The sequence below is a fragment of the Melanostigma gelatinosum genome (genome assembly GCF_949748355.1).
Source record: "Melanostigma gelatinosum genome assembly, chromosome: 12".
Lineage (NCBI taxonomy): Eukaryota > Metazoa > Chordata > Actinopteri > Perciformes > Zoarcidae > Melanostigma > Melanostigma gelatinosum.
The window spans coordinates 6,876,939-6,896,208 of NC_136645.1; the positions used below are offsets into that span (position 1 = coordinate 6,876,939).

The 19,270-nt window shown below is 40.4% G+C and overlaps 2 protein-coding genes across 2 annotated transcripts; both read left to right on the forward strand.

Moving 5' to 3' along the window:
- Positions 1-6,923, forward strand: LOC306785295 (transmembrane protein 26-like). The gene is made up of 6 exons (XM_079279614.1): positions 1-252; positions 1,259-1,352; positions 1,553-1,642; positions 3,194-3,390; positions 3,571-3,650; positions 4,538-6,923. Exons 1-6 carry the CDS (start codon positions 62-64, stop codon positions 4,828-4,830), a joined length of 945 nt encoding a protein of 314 aa, XP_079135740.1. The 5' UTR covers positions 1-61; the 3' UTR covers positions 4,831-6,923.
- A 1,785-nt stretch (positions 6,924-8,708) lies between these two features.
- Positions 8,709-16,011, forward strand: perp (p53 apoptosis effector related to pmp22). The gene is made up of 3 exons (XM_079280630.1): positions 8,709-9,086; positions 12,156-12,296; positions 14,197-16,011. The coding sequence occupies exons 1-3, from the start codon at positions 8,882-8,884 to the stop codon at positions 14,406-14,408; spliced, it is 558 nt and encodes a 185-aa protein (XP_079136756.1). The 5' UTR covers positions 8,709-8,881; the 3' UTR covers positions 14,409-16,011.
- Positions 16,012-19,270: the final 3,259 nt, after the last annotated feature.

Consider the following 19,270-nt stretch of genomic DNA (forward strand, 5'->3'; position numbering starts at 1 on the left):
TTAACTTTTCAGGAATAACGGGGACATCTGCGGTGCACGACACTGACCTTCAACCAGCAAGATGTGCAAGTTCAAGTTGACATGTGCGATTACAATCAGAGCGTTATTTCTCCTCGTCTCTCTGATCAGCGTCTGGAGGGTGACATCCGTGAAGCAGGATAGCAAATACTGGCTCCTCACTATCCTCTTTCTGCCGCTTGTCGTTGAAATGATAATAACGCGTAAGAGTCGAAAGGGACAAGGTTATAAATGGTAAGACGAGCAGCATGCATGTTAGTGAATTATATAGGTTTTATGCTGAGGGTGCAACTTTACTGGAACTTAATGTATGTTTTGTGGGTGTAAAACTAAACTTAACAACCTGGTTTGAAGATATGTTCCATGCTGAATAGATTTAGAGTATAATGCATGGGTATTTTAAGCTTTTGTCCTCTTCCCCGTTTTTATCCCTTCCCCCACCGCCCTAAATTCTCTGCATCCTGCTTGTCTCCCTGCTGCTCTTGTTTAACCGGTCCTGGGACGGTGACGACGAGGTTGTGGCCCCCCTTAACATCCCCAAACATCCTCCATCTTTACATTTCATCTGTAGATATTCGGTTTTTTTAGGGTTTCTTTCAACATTCAATGACAGCAGACATCTTGATTTAACACACAATAATCATAAAAAACTGCAACCGGCTACAGTAAGATTGTATAAGAGAAGCATCCACCCATTCATTTCCTTTCTCATGCTCAGAGATGTCCAAAACATGTGTTTTGTTGTCCTGTTTAAGCCTTACAAGCCTTACAAGAAGCACAAGTTCATCATGTGCTATAACTTGATAGATATAAACTGAAAGCAAAGTGATAATATAATACAATTGTCGGGCTGCAGCTAATTATTATTGTCATTATCAATTCATCTGAATTTATTGCTCTGTTTAGAATGTATCAGAAAATAAAAAACCTAAAAACACATCTTCAAACGTCAACAGTTTAAAAGCCAAAGATATTGTGTTTAACTTTATATAAGACAGACAAAATCAGCAAATCTTCATATTCCAAAACTAGATCGGCATATTTAGCTTGGAAAATGGTTAAATAATTAGTCAGTTGACTAATTGAATACGCGTTTCAGCCCGAAACAATTGTCATATTTATAACCAGGCTTTAACATTGTATAAATTGCTGGTGTGTGACTTTTTAACACAACATTGAGGTTTGCTCCCCATGTGTCATATGAAGTTGTGTTGATGACGCCCTTTTGTTTGTCTTGCAGGTTTTCTCCTCCTATCTTTCTGTTTCTCATCAGTATTATTCCCTCCATTTGGATCCTGGAGCTCCATCAGCAGGACAAAGCCACCGACCCTCAGGTACGCCACGGCAGGAACAACAATATATATACATTTTTTGAAACAGTTCTAATGCTTTCTAAACATGTCATCTAATGACAGATGTTGGGCGTTGCTACAGTTTTATTCATAATCTACATTTGCTTTTCAGCTTTTCATTTTTAACTGGGGGGAAAGTACAAGCACTCTGTCTGTAAAAAGCCTCTTTCAACGGTTTTCAGTGTAAAAAGCTCGACTCCTGGGGGAAGTTGCGTGAGCTGATCACTCTGAACAAGACCCTGGGAAACCTCACCGACCAGAGCTACGTGAAGGTAAGAGTGGCACACTGAACGATTCATAGAACATCACTTGCCTCGTATAGGCTGCTAGAACATCTATACTCTAAGAAGTTTATTTCTATTTTTTTTGATGATGTATTTCTTACAGACATGGATTATGCAGAATATATAGGCTAATGAAACTAACCAATAGCTCCTAAATGAAGCAACAGACAGGAGTAGTTGAGATTTGTCCGCTGATGTTGAACGATTACAACGTGGAAATCTTTCCGAGCTTCTTAAGAATGTTGCTGATTGTTTTGATAAAGAGCAGGGTCCTTCAAACGTCACTCATGACACACTCTCTGCTTTGGGAGCTTCCTGTTTGCAGACTTTCATGACTCAAACAAAAAACAATTGTTGTCACTATTTTGCAGTCACTTGACACAAGATATTTAGGTGTTTTTTTACCTGATCGAAGATGATTGGTGAACATATTGACTAATGTTTTTAAAAGGATGCATTTTGCCTCCAATGTTCTGTAAAAACTGTTACAAATGTAAAATAAAAAATAAAAAAAACTTTCCTTTTTACTCCAACTCCCCTCTTCAGTGGCAAAGAGTATAATCCTGTGTTTGTGTGAGGTGGTTATCTAAATCCTAAATCTGATGACAAGCCAGCACAGGGGTACTACGGGATCCTTGAAGAGAGCTACTCTCTTAGAAGTGGAGTTTCAGTCAGATTCCCCGATTGCCAGTTTGGAAGGAATGCAGAAGAGAAAAACATAAACATTAACAGAGTTGAAAGATGCAGCCCCAGAGTTCAGACTATTCAGAGAGAATCCACCAGTGGGAGAAAGAAAGGATCTTCCTACAGTATGTAGATGAAGAATAAAATAAGTCCAAGAATTGATCCTTGAGGAACTTCACAGGTCAGAGGAACCAGAAATACACACAAAGAACTTGCAAAGTCATAAATAAGGAGAAAAACACTCTGAGATAAACTGGTTAAATAGTATCTGTGAACAGTTCAATAGAAGCATTTAAATTAAGAACAACACAAATGTAACGTTCACTGATGTGACTGCAACAGAAGAGCCGTCTTTTTGCTTTGCTTCAGATGAAGAGAGAGCTCTGAGAATAAACCTGAGAATGCAAGATGCATTCAAAGTAATATTAAAACAGTTTACTTCGTCATTAGAATGAGAGGGCAGAGCCTTTCTGCATTAACAACAAACTCAAGAGCCTGAAAATCTCTGTGGACAATTACCGTAAGAAGGGAGCATTAAAAATGTCTTCTATGAATAACAGATGGATTCGAAAAACAAAGTCCACATTGTGCAACATAATGGAGTCACTGAAGGAAAATTCTAAAAAATTATTTTCACAATTAATTCACCATGATACTGACAAGTATTGTCCTGATATAGCTTATTTCCCTATTTTAGTTATAACAGGGTTATACATCTAAAGGTCTACAATAATATCTGACAGAAACTGGCAGCATCACATGAGCTGAGAGCCAGCTTCATATTGAAGGATGCAAACGTGTTTCTGGCAGAGAAATAACTCTCAATCTCTTTTCCTTTCCAATAACTTTAACCAGGTGTTATCAAACGTCTGTTCCAACGAATGGATCCTGGCTCTTCATCAGATCCTGCTCCTCCTCCTCATCGTGGGGAAGTGGCTCCTCCCGCTGGGAGGCGGAGTCACGCGTGAGGAGCTCTCGCAGCTTCTCCTAATTTTTGTTGGCACTGCAGCAGACATCCTCGAATTTACTAGTGAGACGCTGTCAGATGTCAAGTGGGTGGCTAATCATGCATTGCATATAAGTATGTTCACACACATGTACAAACAATAGACACAAAGGGAACATAAGCACTTTTAAGGCAAGCATCTGTCCCCAAATCATGACATTACATCAATGCATTCAGTAGTAAAAGCAGACTGACTTTGACTGTATTTTCTATGTGTCTTTTCCAGAGAGAACAATCTTGAGCTGGTCTACATCGTCTTATCTGTATGGACTTGGAGCATGCTGCAGTTCCCCTTACATGTGTCTGGTCAGTCTGTGTTTGTGTCTTAAACACTGCTTATTACAGTCATTTAGCAGACAATGTCAAATTATTAACCCAAAAATCAGTTTTCACTTCTCGAGCCATGGTGTACTTGTTAAGAAAGACTAAGCACAAAAATAATCCACTAACAGCAAGAGTGTATTTTAGGAGTTTGTATAAATGTTAACAGTCTTTAGGAGGAAATCCAGTCTCACACGTCTATTACATAAATAGCTTAGGACCGACAAAGTCTCCAGATTTGAACTTAAGTTAAGAGGAATCAGCCATTATCAGGCACGGGCCAACTAGCAGATGTCTTTCAGCAACTTACTTAGAAAAGGATGTAAACCCGCCTTCTCAAATCTGAGGGAACAAAGGATGGTGTTTCATTAAAGACAGAAAGAAAGAACATTATAACGTCACTTTGTTCTCGGAAAGGACAACCCTGTTCTCAATCATTCATAACCCAACATTAAATATCTTACAAATGGATGTTGAGGTTCTTCATAGAGATACTTTCATGTGTAGCTTTACTTCCTCAGAGTCAAATCTGTGGAACTCTTAGCACTTTTTTGTGGGACTTTTGTACTCTGTAATGGATGCAACTTGATGCAACTAAGCAGGCTACAATACTTGAAATAAAAATATTTTAAAAAAACTTCACATGATAAAGAGTAAAAGTAATTTGTTAGTCCCACCCTTGATGGCTCTACGTCTGATTTTCAAAGTTAATTTTTGACTTTGGAAACATCAGTTGAGAAACGTTAGGACAATTTAGTAGCAGGTTACTGTAAATCCAGGTTAAAACAACTAAACAAAGAAATCGATACAACAGACTGTTACTTTGACTCTGAGGTCCTGTTCTTTTTTTGTCTCCCCATTTTTTTAAAAAGTGGTGAAATCCAATCCAGACAGTGAGGGTGAGCAGGAGGCCGGCGAGGTGTCCCTGTTGTCCAAGTACAGCACGAACATCTGGAGCATCGTGGATGCCTTGTTTATCCAAGACGGGCCTTTCCTGGTGGTCAGGCTCGTCGTCATGACCTACTACAAAGTCTTCCACCAAATGCTGATGTTCTTCACTGTTAAGAACTTCCTGGTGGTCATACTGAACTTGTACAGGTTGGTTGTGATATGCCAGGACTCGCGCAGTAGAGCCGGCCGGGGCAGCGCCGTCCCATGTGTTTGATGTGTCATCGCAGGGGGGAATCAGGGAGACGGAGAGATGTTGCACTTACAGTTACTTCAGACTGGTAAGAACTGCAATTGGAGCAGGAAGAGAAGGAAGTACTTGCTTTCTGTTTTCTTCTCACAATGTACTTAACTCTCTGGGATCATGGTGTTGTGAATAATTAACGTTGTTGTGAGCAGAACACTGTGAACAACCATTTTCTTACACTTGCAAAAGGATAAAGTTGCCAAGTTGTCATTACGCCTCATTCACAGCTCATACTTAACCTCAGTGACATTTCAGTCCCTCTGTACCAAACCTCGGTCAACTCAGTTAAAACAGTTATTCAGTGCTTAAATGTGACTATGTGTGCATGAGCTTGCTGGGCTAAAACCTGGTTTCAGCTGTGTATGAAAAGGCCTTGTTGTTGTTGTTGGTATGACATTAAAATAATAGACATCAGGCAAACATCATGGAGGGGCCACAGAGGAAAAGAAGGATGCAGAGCAAAACAGGACAAAGGTCATGTCCAGTCAGTTTTATTTTTAAAATGACCCCCTCTATCCTTTTCGACCCTCGCTTCAGATAAGGAAGAAAATAAAAAACTGATGAAAAGGTGTGGGGGTCCAAGTAAAAAGGAAAAGTATCACATGTCCACATTACTTAGCCTGTCAGCACAATAACATCAACAAATGTGGTCCCAAAGCTCCACGTGTGCCAGCGCCTAAGTGAAGCCAGGCTGCTGTTTCGGTGAGGACCGGACAGATTTCTGACAGTGTGATGCGTCTTATTGAGCGGAAGTGAGCCCAGGGACAACAGGAAGACAGGAAGTGAGTGAGATATACTGGATGACATAAAGACATAGGCCCAATCCCAATTTAGGGCTGTCCCACTGTCAAATCGTCAGGTGTTGGCGGTCCCTCTCGCAGACACTTTGAGCCCTTTATGAACCCTTTCCATAAGTCTGCATTGCTGCAGGCTTTGCCCAAGGGAATTACCCACAATTCATAGCAATGTGATGTTAAACTGGGGTTATTAGTGGAAGCATGGAGACTTTAAAAAAGGTCAACAAAGAGGACGGCACATGGGTGCTCAGCCTGGAATATTACATTTACTCAGAAACATTAAGGATGAAAGATTGAACATCAGAACACATGAAATCAGAGGAATGAAGCAGATTATATTTTACAGATGAATTCATCAAACATTTAATTTTGTCTTTGAAGCTGTTTGACAAAATCGATTAAATAGATAATCAAAAATGGCCTCTCCTCTTGTGAGGAACGAGCCTGGAAGACGTTTACATCATGGAGTAAAAAGTTTAAATAAATAACCTCAATTGGATATAATATTTTTTGACGTTGTCCCATTCGTATTTTAAGCCCTTACAGTCTCTCACTCGCAACCATTTAACAGGTGACGTCAGTAAGTCCCTGAGGGTTCAGGGTCTAAGGCCTTAGGGGGGACATTGGGATTGGGCCATGAAGTGTTGACGTAAACTGAGATCGAGGGAGAGCAAATTTCTTGGCTTAACTCAGACAGGAAGTTAAAACTGATTGTGAAAACACCCAATGGTTGGCAGTTTGATAAAGCCACCTTATCAGCACTGGATAAGGAAGGCCATGAATTATGTTATTTTGTGACATTTGAATGGGGATGTTATTTTTACAAACTAATTGATGTTATTTTGTTCCTCTTGGATTTAAAAAAAAGGAGAGACTTGTTATTCACAAGTCAAAAAGTCATCAAATGTATGACCTCAATTGTCTTCTATCCTCACTGTTACTGTTGGCCTGCTTTGACTGAGGGTTGTATCTCTGTGACATGCAAGAAACTGCAATACCCCTAAAAATAAAGAGACTGAAGGCACTTTATTGCTCTTTAAAGCTATTCTTTACTGTGTGCTTTATAATGCCAAAGAATCAGTATCATAACTCCCTGGTTCATGTAAACACAACCTCAGCTCAAACTGCACTTTGACTCGTATAATTGTTTTTGTCAAGTTATCATTTGTATTTTTTTGTATCCGAGATAGTATAATATCCAATGTTGTCATGCAGTTATTTTTACCATGTTATCGTCATTGTTATATGTTAATGTACTTGTCCTGACACAGCACAAATAAAACAATCTATACCATTATCAGTTGTCTTATATGTATTTATCATTTTTTCAAAAATATGTCCTTAGAATATTGCTTTTACACAAGCAGTGGTAATCAATACTTTATGATTAGGTCCTCTGTGGCACACCCTGTATTATTTTACAGTAGCATTTATTTATTCAACCAGTGTTGTTGCTTATGTAAACAGACAAAAACACAAATACATACTCATTCTCTAACCTCCTCTCTCAAAGAATAAATGATGCGAGCATAAAACAAGAGTTCACCTCACTGTAGCTTCTCTCAATATTAAAATGAAAATCCATTCTGCTGATAGTATTGTCTACATCCACAAACACAGACTAATGTCTCCCCACAGTGGACAGCAGAGTAATAACACCCACATGTCTTTCTTTAGTCGCTGACAGACTCTGTGGGCTCATATAGTTTTTGTTTCAGCCTGCTGTCAAAGTGTCATGAGAGTTGTTCTGTTATTCACCGGTATGAAGCGCGATCGATTGACTCCAGATGTTTACCAGTCTGCCAAAAGATTTTCCCTCATTTGGTGTTTTGATGGTGGCAGAGTGTGAAAACAGCAAAATCTCCCTCAGGTGTTCAAGTGGGTCGAGGTGTGGTGACTGAAGGCCACAGCACTTTATTCACATCATTTTAACGCTGAGTGGTTTTGTCCTGTTTGGAAACATCTGCATGTAAGTTTCTCCCCTCTTTTATCATAAAATAAGATTGTTGATTCTGTGCAAGCACTACAAATGAAGCATGAAAAAAATAAAAGCCACTAACCACTAACATAAATATAAATTATAAAGTGTATTTTGACTGCCTCATTTTAGCAGCTTAAAATGAGGCAGTCACAATACACTTCATAAAAGCAAAACCAAAGTGGTTCAAGTTTGCGTTACTTTCTTTATTGTTTACTTTATTTGTCATAATGAAAGTGAGGTCACACACATTTCAGATTTTTTAAATTGTATTTAACCCTTATTTAAAAAGGGGACATGGTCAAGACAGCTGCGTAAAAAGTTCGTCAACAACAATTACCACAATAAATCATAGAATAAATGCATTAAAGTGTCAAAATAGTAACGCCCAGTGACAAGTACTTAAATATTGTATTTATAAGAGCTTTAAAATCTGCAAGAAACAAATAAAACGAATACATAAACAAATAAAATACAAATGAACTAAAATTCGGAGCTTACACTAAGCCACAAGCTAACTTTCTTTCTAAAACCTTTTAAAATAGTTTCTCATCAATGGTAATGTATTCCAATGTGTTCAGCCACAGAAGGAACAAATAGCTCTGTTGGTATTAAACCTCGACAAGAAAATGTCAACATCTCAGATTTATGTGGTGACACATATATTTAAGTCTTGGAGAACTGGAGAAATACAATAATTCTGTATCTTTCTTTCTCTGTAAATTATAACGACAGGTTTCCTTGTTAGAGTGCGCTGGGCTGTCATCTTGTGGTCACTTTATTTACTGCATTTACTCACCTACTTTCTAACTTCTCTTCTTCTCTACCTTTCCTCTCACACCCCGCCCACACTCACTGCCCAGTCCATAGCTACCCGTTCAAATCCCCAACCTACGAAAATCACCAAGTTTACAAACATTACAAATCCGGAATCAGGTTAAACAGGCGCCTCAACAGTTATCTTTTGGTGGAGGGTGTAAAATGACACAGTGAATGGGGCTGGGCCTGATTCAGCTTCTACAGCCAGACAAGCCCAGCCCTTCAGGTCCCGAAACAGGTTATGACACACTCGGGTGGGGCTTTTTTAATCTCGTAGGCTGTCCACACCACACCTATTGACAAGACATTCTCTTTGCGCAAAGACGCACGGGACACTATATAATCCGACGGACCACACCGCGCTCGCGCCACACAGCTCGTCCTCCTCTTTCTTTCAACCCCGCTCCACACACTACGATCGTCGGTCATGTTTCGCTGCGGGATCGCCTACCCCCGGTGCAAGTGGATCGTGCCCTTGCTGCTGCTCTTCGCCATTATTTTTGACATTATCGCCATCGCGGCTACATCGGGATGGGTCGAGGATGAGGAAGGCAATTCCCACTACACCAGTATGTGGGAGGAGTGCCGAGGCAGGAATGACAATTGGGACTGCAGGTCGCTCATGGAGTATCGTAAGTGTCTGTTTACACTCCATTGCACCCTCTCCAGCTCCTCCTAAACAGTAAGACTATGAGCGTTAGCACAGCCTGTGGCATGATCTGGTGATGTGTATGTTTCGCTGTGGTGTAAAATTCAACATTCACTTCTTGTAACTTGAAGGACTCGACCTCTGAATACAATCCAAAACTCCCGGCGGAGGAGGACTGAGGCCTACGCCACTTCCAGTCAGTCAGGCGGACTGAACTTTGGTCTTAACATGATTCACTCGCCTTTTCTTTTTTTTAAAATCATTCCCAGCTTGAGCAAATACAGGAGGCATGATGGAGGTTTCATGCAGGTGCTGTAAATTATGCCCAACAGCCTTTTTGTTCAAGTTCGCTTCGAAGTTCACATGCCTCTTCATAAAGGTTATTTCTGTAGCCCCGGTATCACATAAAGTGTCCAAGAACATCAATGGTTCCAAGATAGAAAACTCTTAAAGAATCAAATCAAAGAGAGCCCCCCCCCCTCCCCTCATATTGTGGGGTGGGAAAATAAAGCTAGAGAACATGATTTAATTAGACACCTGTCTGTACCTGTACAAAACACTTTCAATAATGAAGTCTAAAAGAAAGCAAGCACATGTGTGCTACTACAGCTGCTTGTGCTACACCTGGCTGACACCAATAGTATACCGTCACAGCTCTGTTTTTACTAGAACTACTTCTAATAACACCACTAACAATACAACATTCCAGATATCTGCTCTTCTCAAGACTCCCTTACGAAAACAGAGTTGAGTTCTAAAATCATTTAATTCTAAAAAACCAAACGGAGAGTGGGCAGTGTCAGTTTGCTGGTTCAGCAAGTTTTTAAACCAGAAACTCACAACGCCTCTGGCTGAGTTAGAATATTTGAAATAGTTTGTGACCGACTCTCCTGATAGAAGCGGGTAAGAAGGAGCTTTAAGGATGTCTGTCTGTCAGACGTGTTATCACAAATATGGATATTTATCGACAAAGTGTTAATGAGATTTTCCTCCAGTGCAGATGTCCAACCAAAGGCACATGAAGTCACTGACGCACACACACACTCACTCTCTGAAAGTGTGTTGAACAATAACTGAACAAAGCAGACTTGTGTCCTCTCACTCGCTCTCAGGTTGTATTTGTGTTACTCCACAATCCCACGCTGAAAAACAAAGACTGCACTGTTGCTTTTATCAGACTGTGTGGAAGTCTGCTGGAGAAGCTAAATGGCACGTAGCTCCATATGGAGACGTGGCCGATGGTACGAATGCTTCCGTCAGAGCTCGAATGAGCTGCATTCAGCAACATGTTCGGGGTTTCGTTTGATGGCTGCTACAGACATTGTTTGAAGTCATTACTGTATAACCTGTCGAGCTCAAGCCCATCAATTATCTGACATGGTGCAATGTGGGGCTGCAATGATTAGTTCATTAATTGATAACCAAAAGAACATTTTCATAATCTATGGATTTGTTTTGAGACAAAAACAGCAAAGATTCGATGGTTCTCAAATGTGAGAAATTGCTTCTTTTTAAAATGAATTTTCTGTGTTTTTGGACTGTCGGTCGGCCGTCTCCTTTGACTCTTTGAGTTTATAGCTGTTTCTTAATTGATTTAAGATGAATAGAGAACGTGGTCATTAATGTCCTCTATATGTTTACAAAGCACAATGACAGCAGCAGTCGTTGGTTAAAATCCTCGTTCCTGTGAAGTGACTTGTCTTATCTAGATGTAAATTCCAAACCCCACAACTTTTCCTGTTTTTGTCTTATCACGTGCATGTGTTCCTGTGTGTTTGTTCATGTTTACACAAAGGTTTGACGGGAGCTTGTGTGTACTTTCTTCACGCCATCTTGGCAGTTATGTGTGGGAACTAGAGATGTTAAAACACAAATGTTTTTAATTAATTCCCGTAATGTAAGTGGTATTTTGTTCATTTATTTTCTGGTCTCATTTGAAGTTTCAGATCGAGTAGTTTTAACTGAACTGTCTGCTGCTCTCAGCAGGACTGAAGGGGTTAAACAGCTGCCAGAGAACCTCTGGCTGGATCTCAGATACATTTTTGCTGCGAGGTTCCTCTGAGCATTCTTGAGTTACAGTCCTGGTCTAAACACTTGTGGGGGTATGTTGGGGAACTGAAAACTGAGGGGTCAAAACATGACCGTGCAGTCGATGGAGTGAATGTTGGGATCGGCCCAAACACGCGTATGTTATGTGGAAGCTGCAGCTTTTCCTGTGAACTACATGAGTAAACATGTTTTGGCACGAGCACGTCATTGGCAAAAAACATGAGACGTAGATAATTACTTGTTAAAATGAGTCATTTCTGAAGGGAAGGGCGATGTATACCGATCAACCAATATTCCAAAGAAATGCCAGTTTGACAGCTTTACAGCAACATTTGATTTGTATGTGACGTTTGCATGAATATAATGAAACGCATTGATTTAAATGATGGATTAGCTGAAAACAGACATTCCACTCCGTGTATTTTATCCATTTACAGCTTTTCAATTGGATTTCCTGAAAATGTACCATATCCCGCAATATGTTGATGATTCAATATAAAATTACAAGGGTGCAACTAACTATTATTTTCTTTACCAATTGATCTGCCAGTTATTTTATTTTTAGTATTTTGTTGGTTTCCAACACACAGATTCATAAAGTAACGATGCGATATGACAGCGTTCAGTAGCTTTTACTTTCTGCCGCTTCATCGGCGAGAAATGAAACCGGTCGAACTGGTCTGGTGTGTGTCGGTTTGTGCACGATGAGAGAAGTACGTCGGGCTGAGGCAGGCAGGGACTGGCCTGAACACCGGTGTGAATAATTCAGGGTGTTGGCAGTTGCCTCCTTCGCTCTCCATATCAGCCTGAACCTCGCTAACCTTGTGTGACACGTGCCATCATGAGTTCATGCTGTTGGGAGGGGGGGAGAGAGATGGACATTCCTAAAATTCGGTAAAAAATAATGATCCAAATAATGTCCCGACTTTTAACGTTTTTTTACGAGTGTTTCCGTTTGCTAACATGTAAGTAACCAGTGTGCTTGTTTGTGTTGTTGCCTCAGCTTGGGCCCAGGCAGTGGCTGCTCTGATGATCATTGGCCTCCTCGTCCTCATCGTCGCCTTCATCGTCTCCTGTGTGGCTCTGTGCGGCTCGCTCAACATCACCCTTCTGCCTCTCGTTGGAGTCTTGTTGATCATTGTTGGTAAGGTACTCGCGCATGCAAACGTTATACATTTCAGCAAGTATTACTACTTAGACATTTGTAAATCAGTTCGAGATGTTTGAAGTAGATTCCGAAGGAGTTGGCGGTAACAAAGAACAACCACAATCGCCGTGTTTCAGTTGTCTCAAAGCCTCCGTAATGAGCGGTAACTGTATACGTGCACTAATGCCTTTACAGAGTTCTGCTGTCGCGTGACATGCCACTTAATTCTTTACTGATATGCCAAAACACCACCTTACTTTGAAGAATATATAGAACATGTTTTTGTCTAAAGACGCCTTTTTACATTAAAGAGAAGAAGCCAAAGTTCTCAAATGTTTAAAAACAAGCAGCCATCCAAGAAGTTTGCCAAAATAAAATGGTCTAAAATCGACATGATTAGGATTTGAATCAGTAAATATGTTTTAAAGAATCGGTAAATTGAGAATTTTAGGATTTTTGAAATGAAAAGGTAGTTTTATGTCGTGTCTAATGCTGACAAAATTCCATTAAATTTGACAAATGAATACTACAAGTCATTGAAAGGTTGTTAAGAAATCAGCGATAGACTGAGAGGGAGTCTGAAACTTCAAGGCGAGGCAGCGAGACAAAGGTTAAGAGAATGTGTAAGAACAAAGGAGTGGAAGAGGAAGACGGAACAAGTCAAATTCAAGCTTTAGGAAGGAGATTTTAAGTGGGAGTGATTAAGGGAGGAAAACCAGACCTCAATCCCAAAGAGAAGGGGTGAACACGGTGGTGCGGGTTTGACGTAGCAACAAAGGCTGTCGAGGAACCAGAAAGCGAGTTAGACGCTTTGCTGCTGAAAGAGGGAAGGGCAAGGTTTTGGTGTGACCAGGGGAACAGCTGGTTTAGCTGTTGATGTGACTGACTCACCCCACAGAGAGTCTGAGGAGGAGAATGTGACAGAGCGAGACACACACACACACACACACACACACACACAATGATGCATACAGCTTTTCACTGACGGGTGAAACAGAATTTTAAATGTGCCGGAGGGAGTTGAACGTAGTTTGGCACTTGGCCCCAACAGGTGGTACAAAATGACTCTTCAAGTTCGTCTTAGAAGAGAAAGAAAGATAAAGAATAATTGGATTGTAAAAATTTTATAACATTTTAGTTTATTTTCCTCCATGTTTTTATGAGTTATTTTTTCCCTTTGTTCATTTCATTCTCTGTTTTAAATGTTTTCTGTTTTGATTGAAAATCACTTTGTGAAATTGTTTTAGAAAATAAATCTAAATAGATAAAATGTAGTATTTTATTTATGAAGTGATGATTAGAAAAGTTGGTGAGTTGCATTGTTATACACAAAAAGTGTTCTAGGAGGTAAAAGGGAGATTTTAAAAGTAAAATATGATTTTTATTCAGTACTGCACTTCTGTTTGGCTCCAATCCCTCAAGTTGAAAGTGTCAAAACCCATGAACGCTACAGAATATTTCTAAATTCACGATGCTCCTTTAACTCCTCTCTCAGGTCTCTAGTATCATACTCCTGATCTCGCAGAAGGAAAAAAGCACATGAAGCTCTTCAGAAATTGTCAGGATGTTTCAGATTTAACAAAAATTTAAAAAAATTAAAATCAGATTTAATAAAACAGTTTGTGTTGGGATAAAGTATCACACCTGATACTTTACACTTCACACTTTTCTCAAGATGAACTGCTTGGAAATAGTTCGAGGCGACCATCAGTAGCAGGGCCTAGCCTGCTGCTACTGACTCACCTCGATGTCACAGATATCATGACGTGGATGTAACTTTTACACTCTCATGTGAAGGTATTTTCCACACCCTGCTGTTGGTGTCGGTGTATATTCGTCCAAGCGGCTGCATGGCTGATTTAAAAAAAAAAAAGCCATTTTCTTTGTCACTCTGCAGTGGTTTTCCAGATCATCGCTCTCATCATCTACCCCGTCAAATTCAACGAGGAGCTCTTCGAGGGCCACTATTACTACACCTGGGCCTACGGCTTCGGCTGGGGAGCCACCATCCTCTGCATCGGCTGCGCCGTGCTCTTCTGCTGCCTGCCACGCTACGAGGATGAGCTGACCGGCCTGGCCAAGACCAAATACCTCTATTCCTCTGCTTAAAGACTAAACCTCCACACTTTTCCACTTTCCACTCTGAGCTGGATCTGCGCTGGACAATGAACGTTTTTACACTGTACCATTTCACCAGAGATCCACGTTGGCTCAGTTCAGTTCAGTTAGATTTGGTTCGGCAGTGGAAAACCCCTCGAGGTCAAAAGCGAGAGCTGATTCTTACTGGAAGTGGACTGTATTAGGACGTCGCATCTGCTTTAGTGTACATTTTAGATGAAGTCTTCATTGTCGGTTTTTTTTTTTTTTACACCATTCTGCATTTGAGTGAGACATCTTCCTCATTGTATCTGTACTTTTTACCAGTAATTCTCAATGCAAGATCACCCAAGTGCACTTAACCGAAGGGAATTAATGACGTGTAAAGCATAACTTCAGCCTGATTTATTTTTAGAACAACCTTGGTAGAAGAGAAGTTCACACTAAAACTTGCACAGGATGGAAAAGGAATATTAATCATAATTTGGTTTTGTCCCATGTGTTCTAGTTAGTTCTTCAATGTGTATTTTATTCTGTTTGTGCTTGAGGTAAGAAGGAAGCAAAGGCTTAGAGTCAGAAGCTGAATGTAATCTACACATATAGAAATGCAGTTTTAACAGTCGTGTTTGCACGCTTTTCTGCTGTCTCCAGAGTTTTATATTCTTACTTATTACCAAAAGGGGTTTAACTGTGGGAGTTTGTTGTGCCGTCTTTGTGTCTGTTCTGAGCACTACTACTAATACACTTGATGAGTAGATGCAGCGTGTGGCGGTTTATTGACTTGGCTGCAGTTTTTCCATCTCTGTCACTCTAAACTGGAAGCAAATTCAAATGAATTTCCATTAAACTTGATCATTTATCGCTTGTGCAAATTTAGAAAACGTGTCAAAATGTTGTCTTAAAGGGACCAATATAAACTCTGACTCTCCGTTGTCATGTCTTGTTGTCTCAAAGTAGAGAGTCCGTTCAGAGAGAAGACTTTCCTTTCCAGGTTAAAATAGTTTTTCAGTCACAGACGGATGACCAGTCATGTATTTTATTAAAGCCCTCATAAGATTCCATCATGTTCTTTTGGCTTACTGGTTTGATGAGGCACTGAGACCAAGGTGTACAATCTGCTGACCTAATGTGCATGAAGCCGGTGCCTTCGCTTCTTCGCTGCTGTGTTTTTGAATGTCCTATCAAACCGATCAGTCTGGTTTTACTGACTCACGTTTAATCATCGTCAACGGTTACATTTCTCAACATGCCAAGACCAAACTGTGTTGTTTTTATGACATGAAAGAGTTCTGAGGAAAGATCATTTGACTGAGTGACCTTAGGTCAATAGTCAAAGTCAGCAAATTGCTGCATAAATAACTAACTCATTTGAATCAACTAGTTTTAACTGAGAATTGGTGAAGGTTTGGTAAAATAAGAAAAACAAACACGCTTTTACTTACAGGCATGAATCTCTCTTTCAGACATTAGTTATTGTATGGGTATATAATGTACTATAGAGTGAGTTATTAACATTCACCCTCTTCTGGAAATCACCCAGCTGTTCTGCTGTAGTATGAATTGATTATTTTTGGTAGTCTGTGTGTTTTTATGCAATAAAAAAAAACTTATTTTACATCGCAGTGGCCATGTTTATGTTTGGAGGGAGGAAGAGAAAGGAAAAAGATAAAGTGCATATATTGTACAATCTTTATCTTCACTTTAGTAGGCAATAAAGATGATCAGATTTCTCAAGGACCAATGCAAATAGATATTGTATAAACACCAGAAATGTCTGGAAAATCCAGTTGCAACCTATGTGTGCAAATGATGTTCCTCTGTCAGTGTTTGTACTCAGACTCATATCGGGCTGTCAACACACACACACACACGCAGGCTTGTGGAGAAGTTGATAAACAACACACTGACACACCGATGTGAGTCATGAATTACGACATGCGCACACACCCAGAGAGCCACACCCTGTGTGGGAATTAGACTTGGCTCAGCATGTCTTGACAGCTCTCTGGTTTCTCTGTGAACGAGCGTGGAGAGAGAAAACATGCTCAAGAGGTTGGGGAGGATGGCATGAGGGTGAGAAATGCAGTGTGAGGGAGTGGAGGACAGACAGTAAGAGAGTAGATGAAGGACTGTGGGAGGGAGGGAGAGTAACAAGTCTAAATTCAAAGCAGGGGAAAAACAGCAATAACAAGATAGACACTTAATTTGGGTCATGTTCTTTTCACCCCATTACATGTTCGTGTGTGTCTCATTTTACTATAAGTCAGAAAACAGATGCTCTATTGTTCTCTTTGATGACTGACATGTTCAAGCATGTATTAACTACAGGTGTATAATATAATATATGCCTCTACTACAGACTCTCCACAGACACTAAAAACACCATCAGCCTTTCTGGAAATATTTCACAAAACCTCCTCAAACACCAGAATTTGCATTATATTTCACCGGGTAACCTACAGGACTACAAAGATTGAACTTGGTATTCATAGTCACTCAACAGCAGTGGTGGAAGAAGTAAAAGTACCAACACACCAATCCAAAAACATTCCATTACAAGTAAAAGTCCTCGTTTTCAAACCCCCCTCCCCTGGAAATCAAGTATTCTGATACATAATTAGAAGAAAATAAAGGGTCACAAACCAAATATATTGGGAACAAGTAGTTGAATCTTTAATGACAAATATAGTCGAGTAGAAGTAAAAAGTGGCACCATAGTACAAGTACATCAAAACTGTACTTCAGTTCAGTACACAATCAAATGTACTTGTCACCGTCCACCGCTGCTTTCAGTCATCAGCGTCAGTGTTGACTCGCCTATTGACAGTTTGCCACCAAAATGAATCACAGAGTGGCTCAAAATAATCCGTCTAATTCACAATGTGTTGGCCACCTGGCCAAATACATCTTTGAAAACCTATCACTGTACCTCTGTACCTCTGTACCTCTCTGTACTGCATCTCAGAGAGGTAGAGCTTTTCAAAATACAAGCTGTCAACGAGCAGAGCATGTCAACACTTCCATGCCCTCTTGTTGTGAAGAGAGAAAGACATCCCGGTCTTGTGTTTGTTTACCTTCCATTCATCTGTGTTGCTGTACAACGGCCACTAGAGGCCAGGCTCGATCAGTAAATCAGCTTGTGTTGCATCTTCTCTTCCCTCTCCGGGTTGACTTGAGCTTTTAGAGGTGTCTGTGGAGTTTACCCCGACACAAAATGATTTAAACTGGGGGTTGGTTTCGATCCGCCTCCGAGGTGCTTTCCACTGAGAAGAAGAGCCAGAAGAACATTGAGATGTTCTCCTCAGGGTTCTCCCCGCTGTTCTGCCACCTCATACCAGAGCGGGGCCTCGAGGCTTTTGGGGCTCTGAGGGATCCATCTGGGTTCAGAAGTCACTCTTAGGGACTGGCCACACTGTCAGAACACAAGAGACTTTTGACTCTGGAGGGCGAATATAGGTGCGTATTATAAAGCCTATGGATTCATGTAAAGTACCTGGATTACTAGTAGACCGCCATGTAGATGGCAAACGTGTTTGTGACTATCACTGCACTGTACCCATTCCAGTTGGGTACGGTGCCTTTAAAAAATTGTTTTTTTTTAAAAGACGAGGGGGTTTGTGCTGTGCTGGTAACATAAGATACTGTTTAATAAATGAAATATAGGAGGTAGAATATCAAAAGCTTGGACATATGTATGGTTACTTTGTCTTGAATTCAATGCACAGTGGGGAGAGACACAGGAAAGACTGGGAAGCATGAAGACAAAGGTCCCATACTGGATTCAAGCACAGGAATACACTACGTATTTTAATACTGCACTTGTGCTGCACAAAGAAGTGCAGTAACCTGACGCAGAAACCAAAGTAATATGATCAGTCAAAGTCTCAGTGATTCACACTCCTCTTTTAACATGTTTCTGAACAGCTTGCTTGTAACCTGCTTCTTCCTCAAATGGCATCAACGTAACTGATGAAGGGCCTCTTTCTGTGCTCTCTAAACATGAGATGTTTCATCAGCCAGACAAGGCCTGCAAAGCATATTGAGAAGATTGGATTTATACTTTTTTATGTTTTCATTTGAAGACAGGACCATGTCGGAAAAAAGCAGAAGCAGACAAGTCATGACAGCCTTCTTCTTCGATACAATCACATGTTCAACCTTTAAGAAGATGTTGTTGTGCTGTTAGAATTATGAAATGTGTGGTACATGTTAGTCACGCTGTGCTTTCAAAATGTAAGTGTTGGAGGAAGTATTCTGATCCTGTTCTTTAGTGTATATGATAACACAGTAAAAATACTCTCTTAGTAGGAAAATGTAAAAAACAAAGTGTGTAAGCATGTGCAATATGTATTTAAAGTGTCAAAAATAAAAGTACTTTCTGCAGAAACATAGCCACTGTCATACTAATATATTGTGTGAATACATTATTATTGCTGATGTGTTAATGTGTGAGTGGAAATCACATTTATTTTTGACTTCTAGTGGCTGTCATTACAAAGAATGTGCTGGTGCTTGGAGGTTGCATTCACTTGGGGTATACTTCATCATGACCCTCTTGACCCTGCATGACCCTCAGAGTGAGATCATTTCTCAAGTGTCCAACTATTAAAAACTGAGTCATGGGCATTTGTGGAATCTGTAAAGGCGACATTGTACCTGTTGATGTGTTAAATGCCAGCTCATGGAGCAAGAGCACTGTGCCTATTTTGAACTTTGACTGACACGGTGGGCTCGTTCCTCATGGATCCATGACGTCAGGTGATTGGTAGAGTTTCTGTTTCCTGCACAAGCAGGTAGGAAAGGAGACAGGGGAAGAGGAAGGAAAATAGAAAGCGAGGAGTGAATCAGTGCAGTTGAATAACAACAGGTAGATG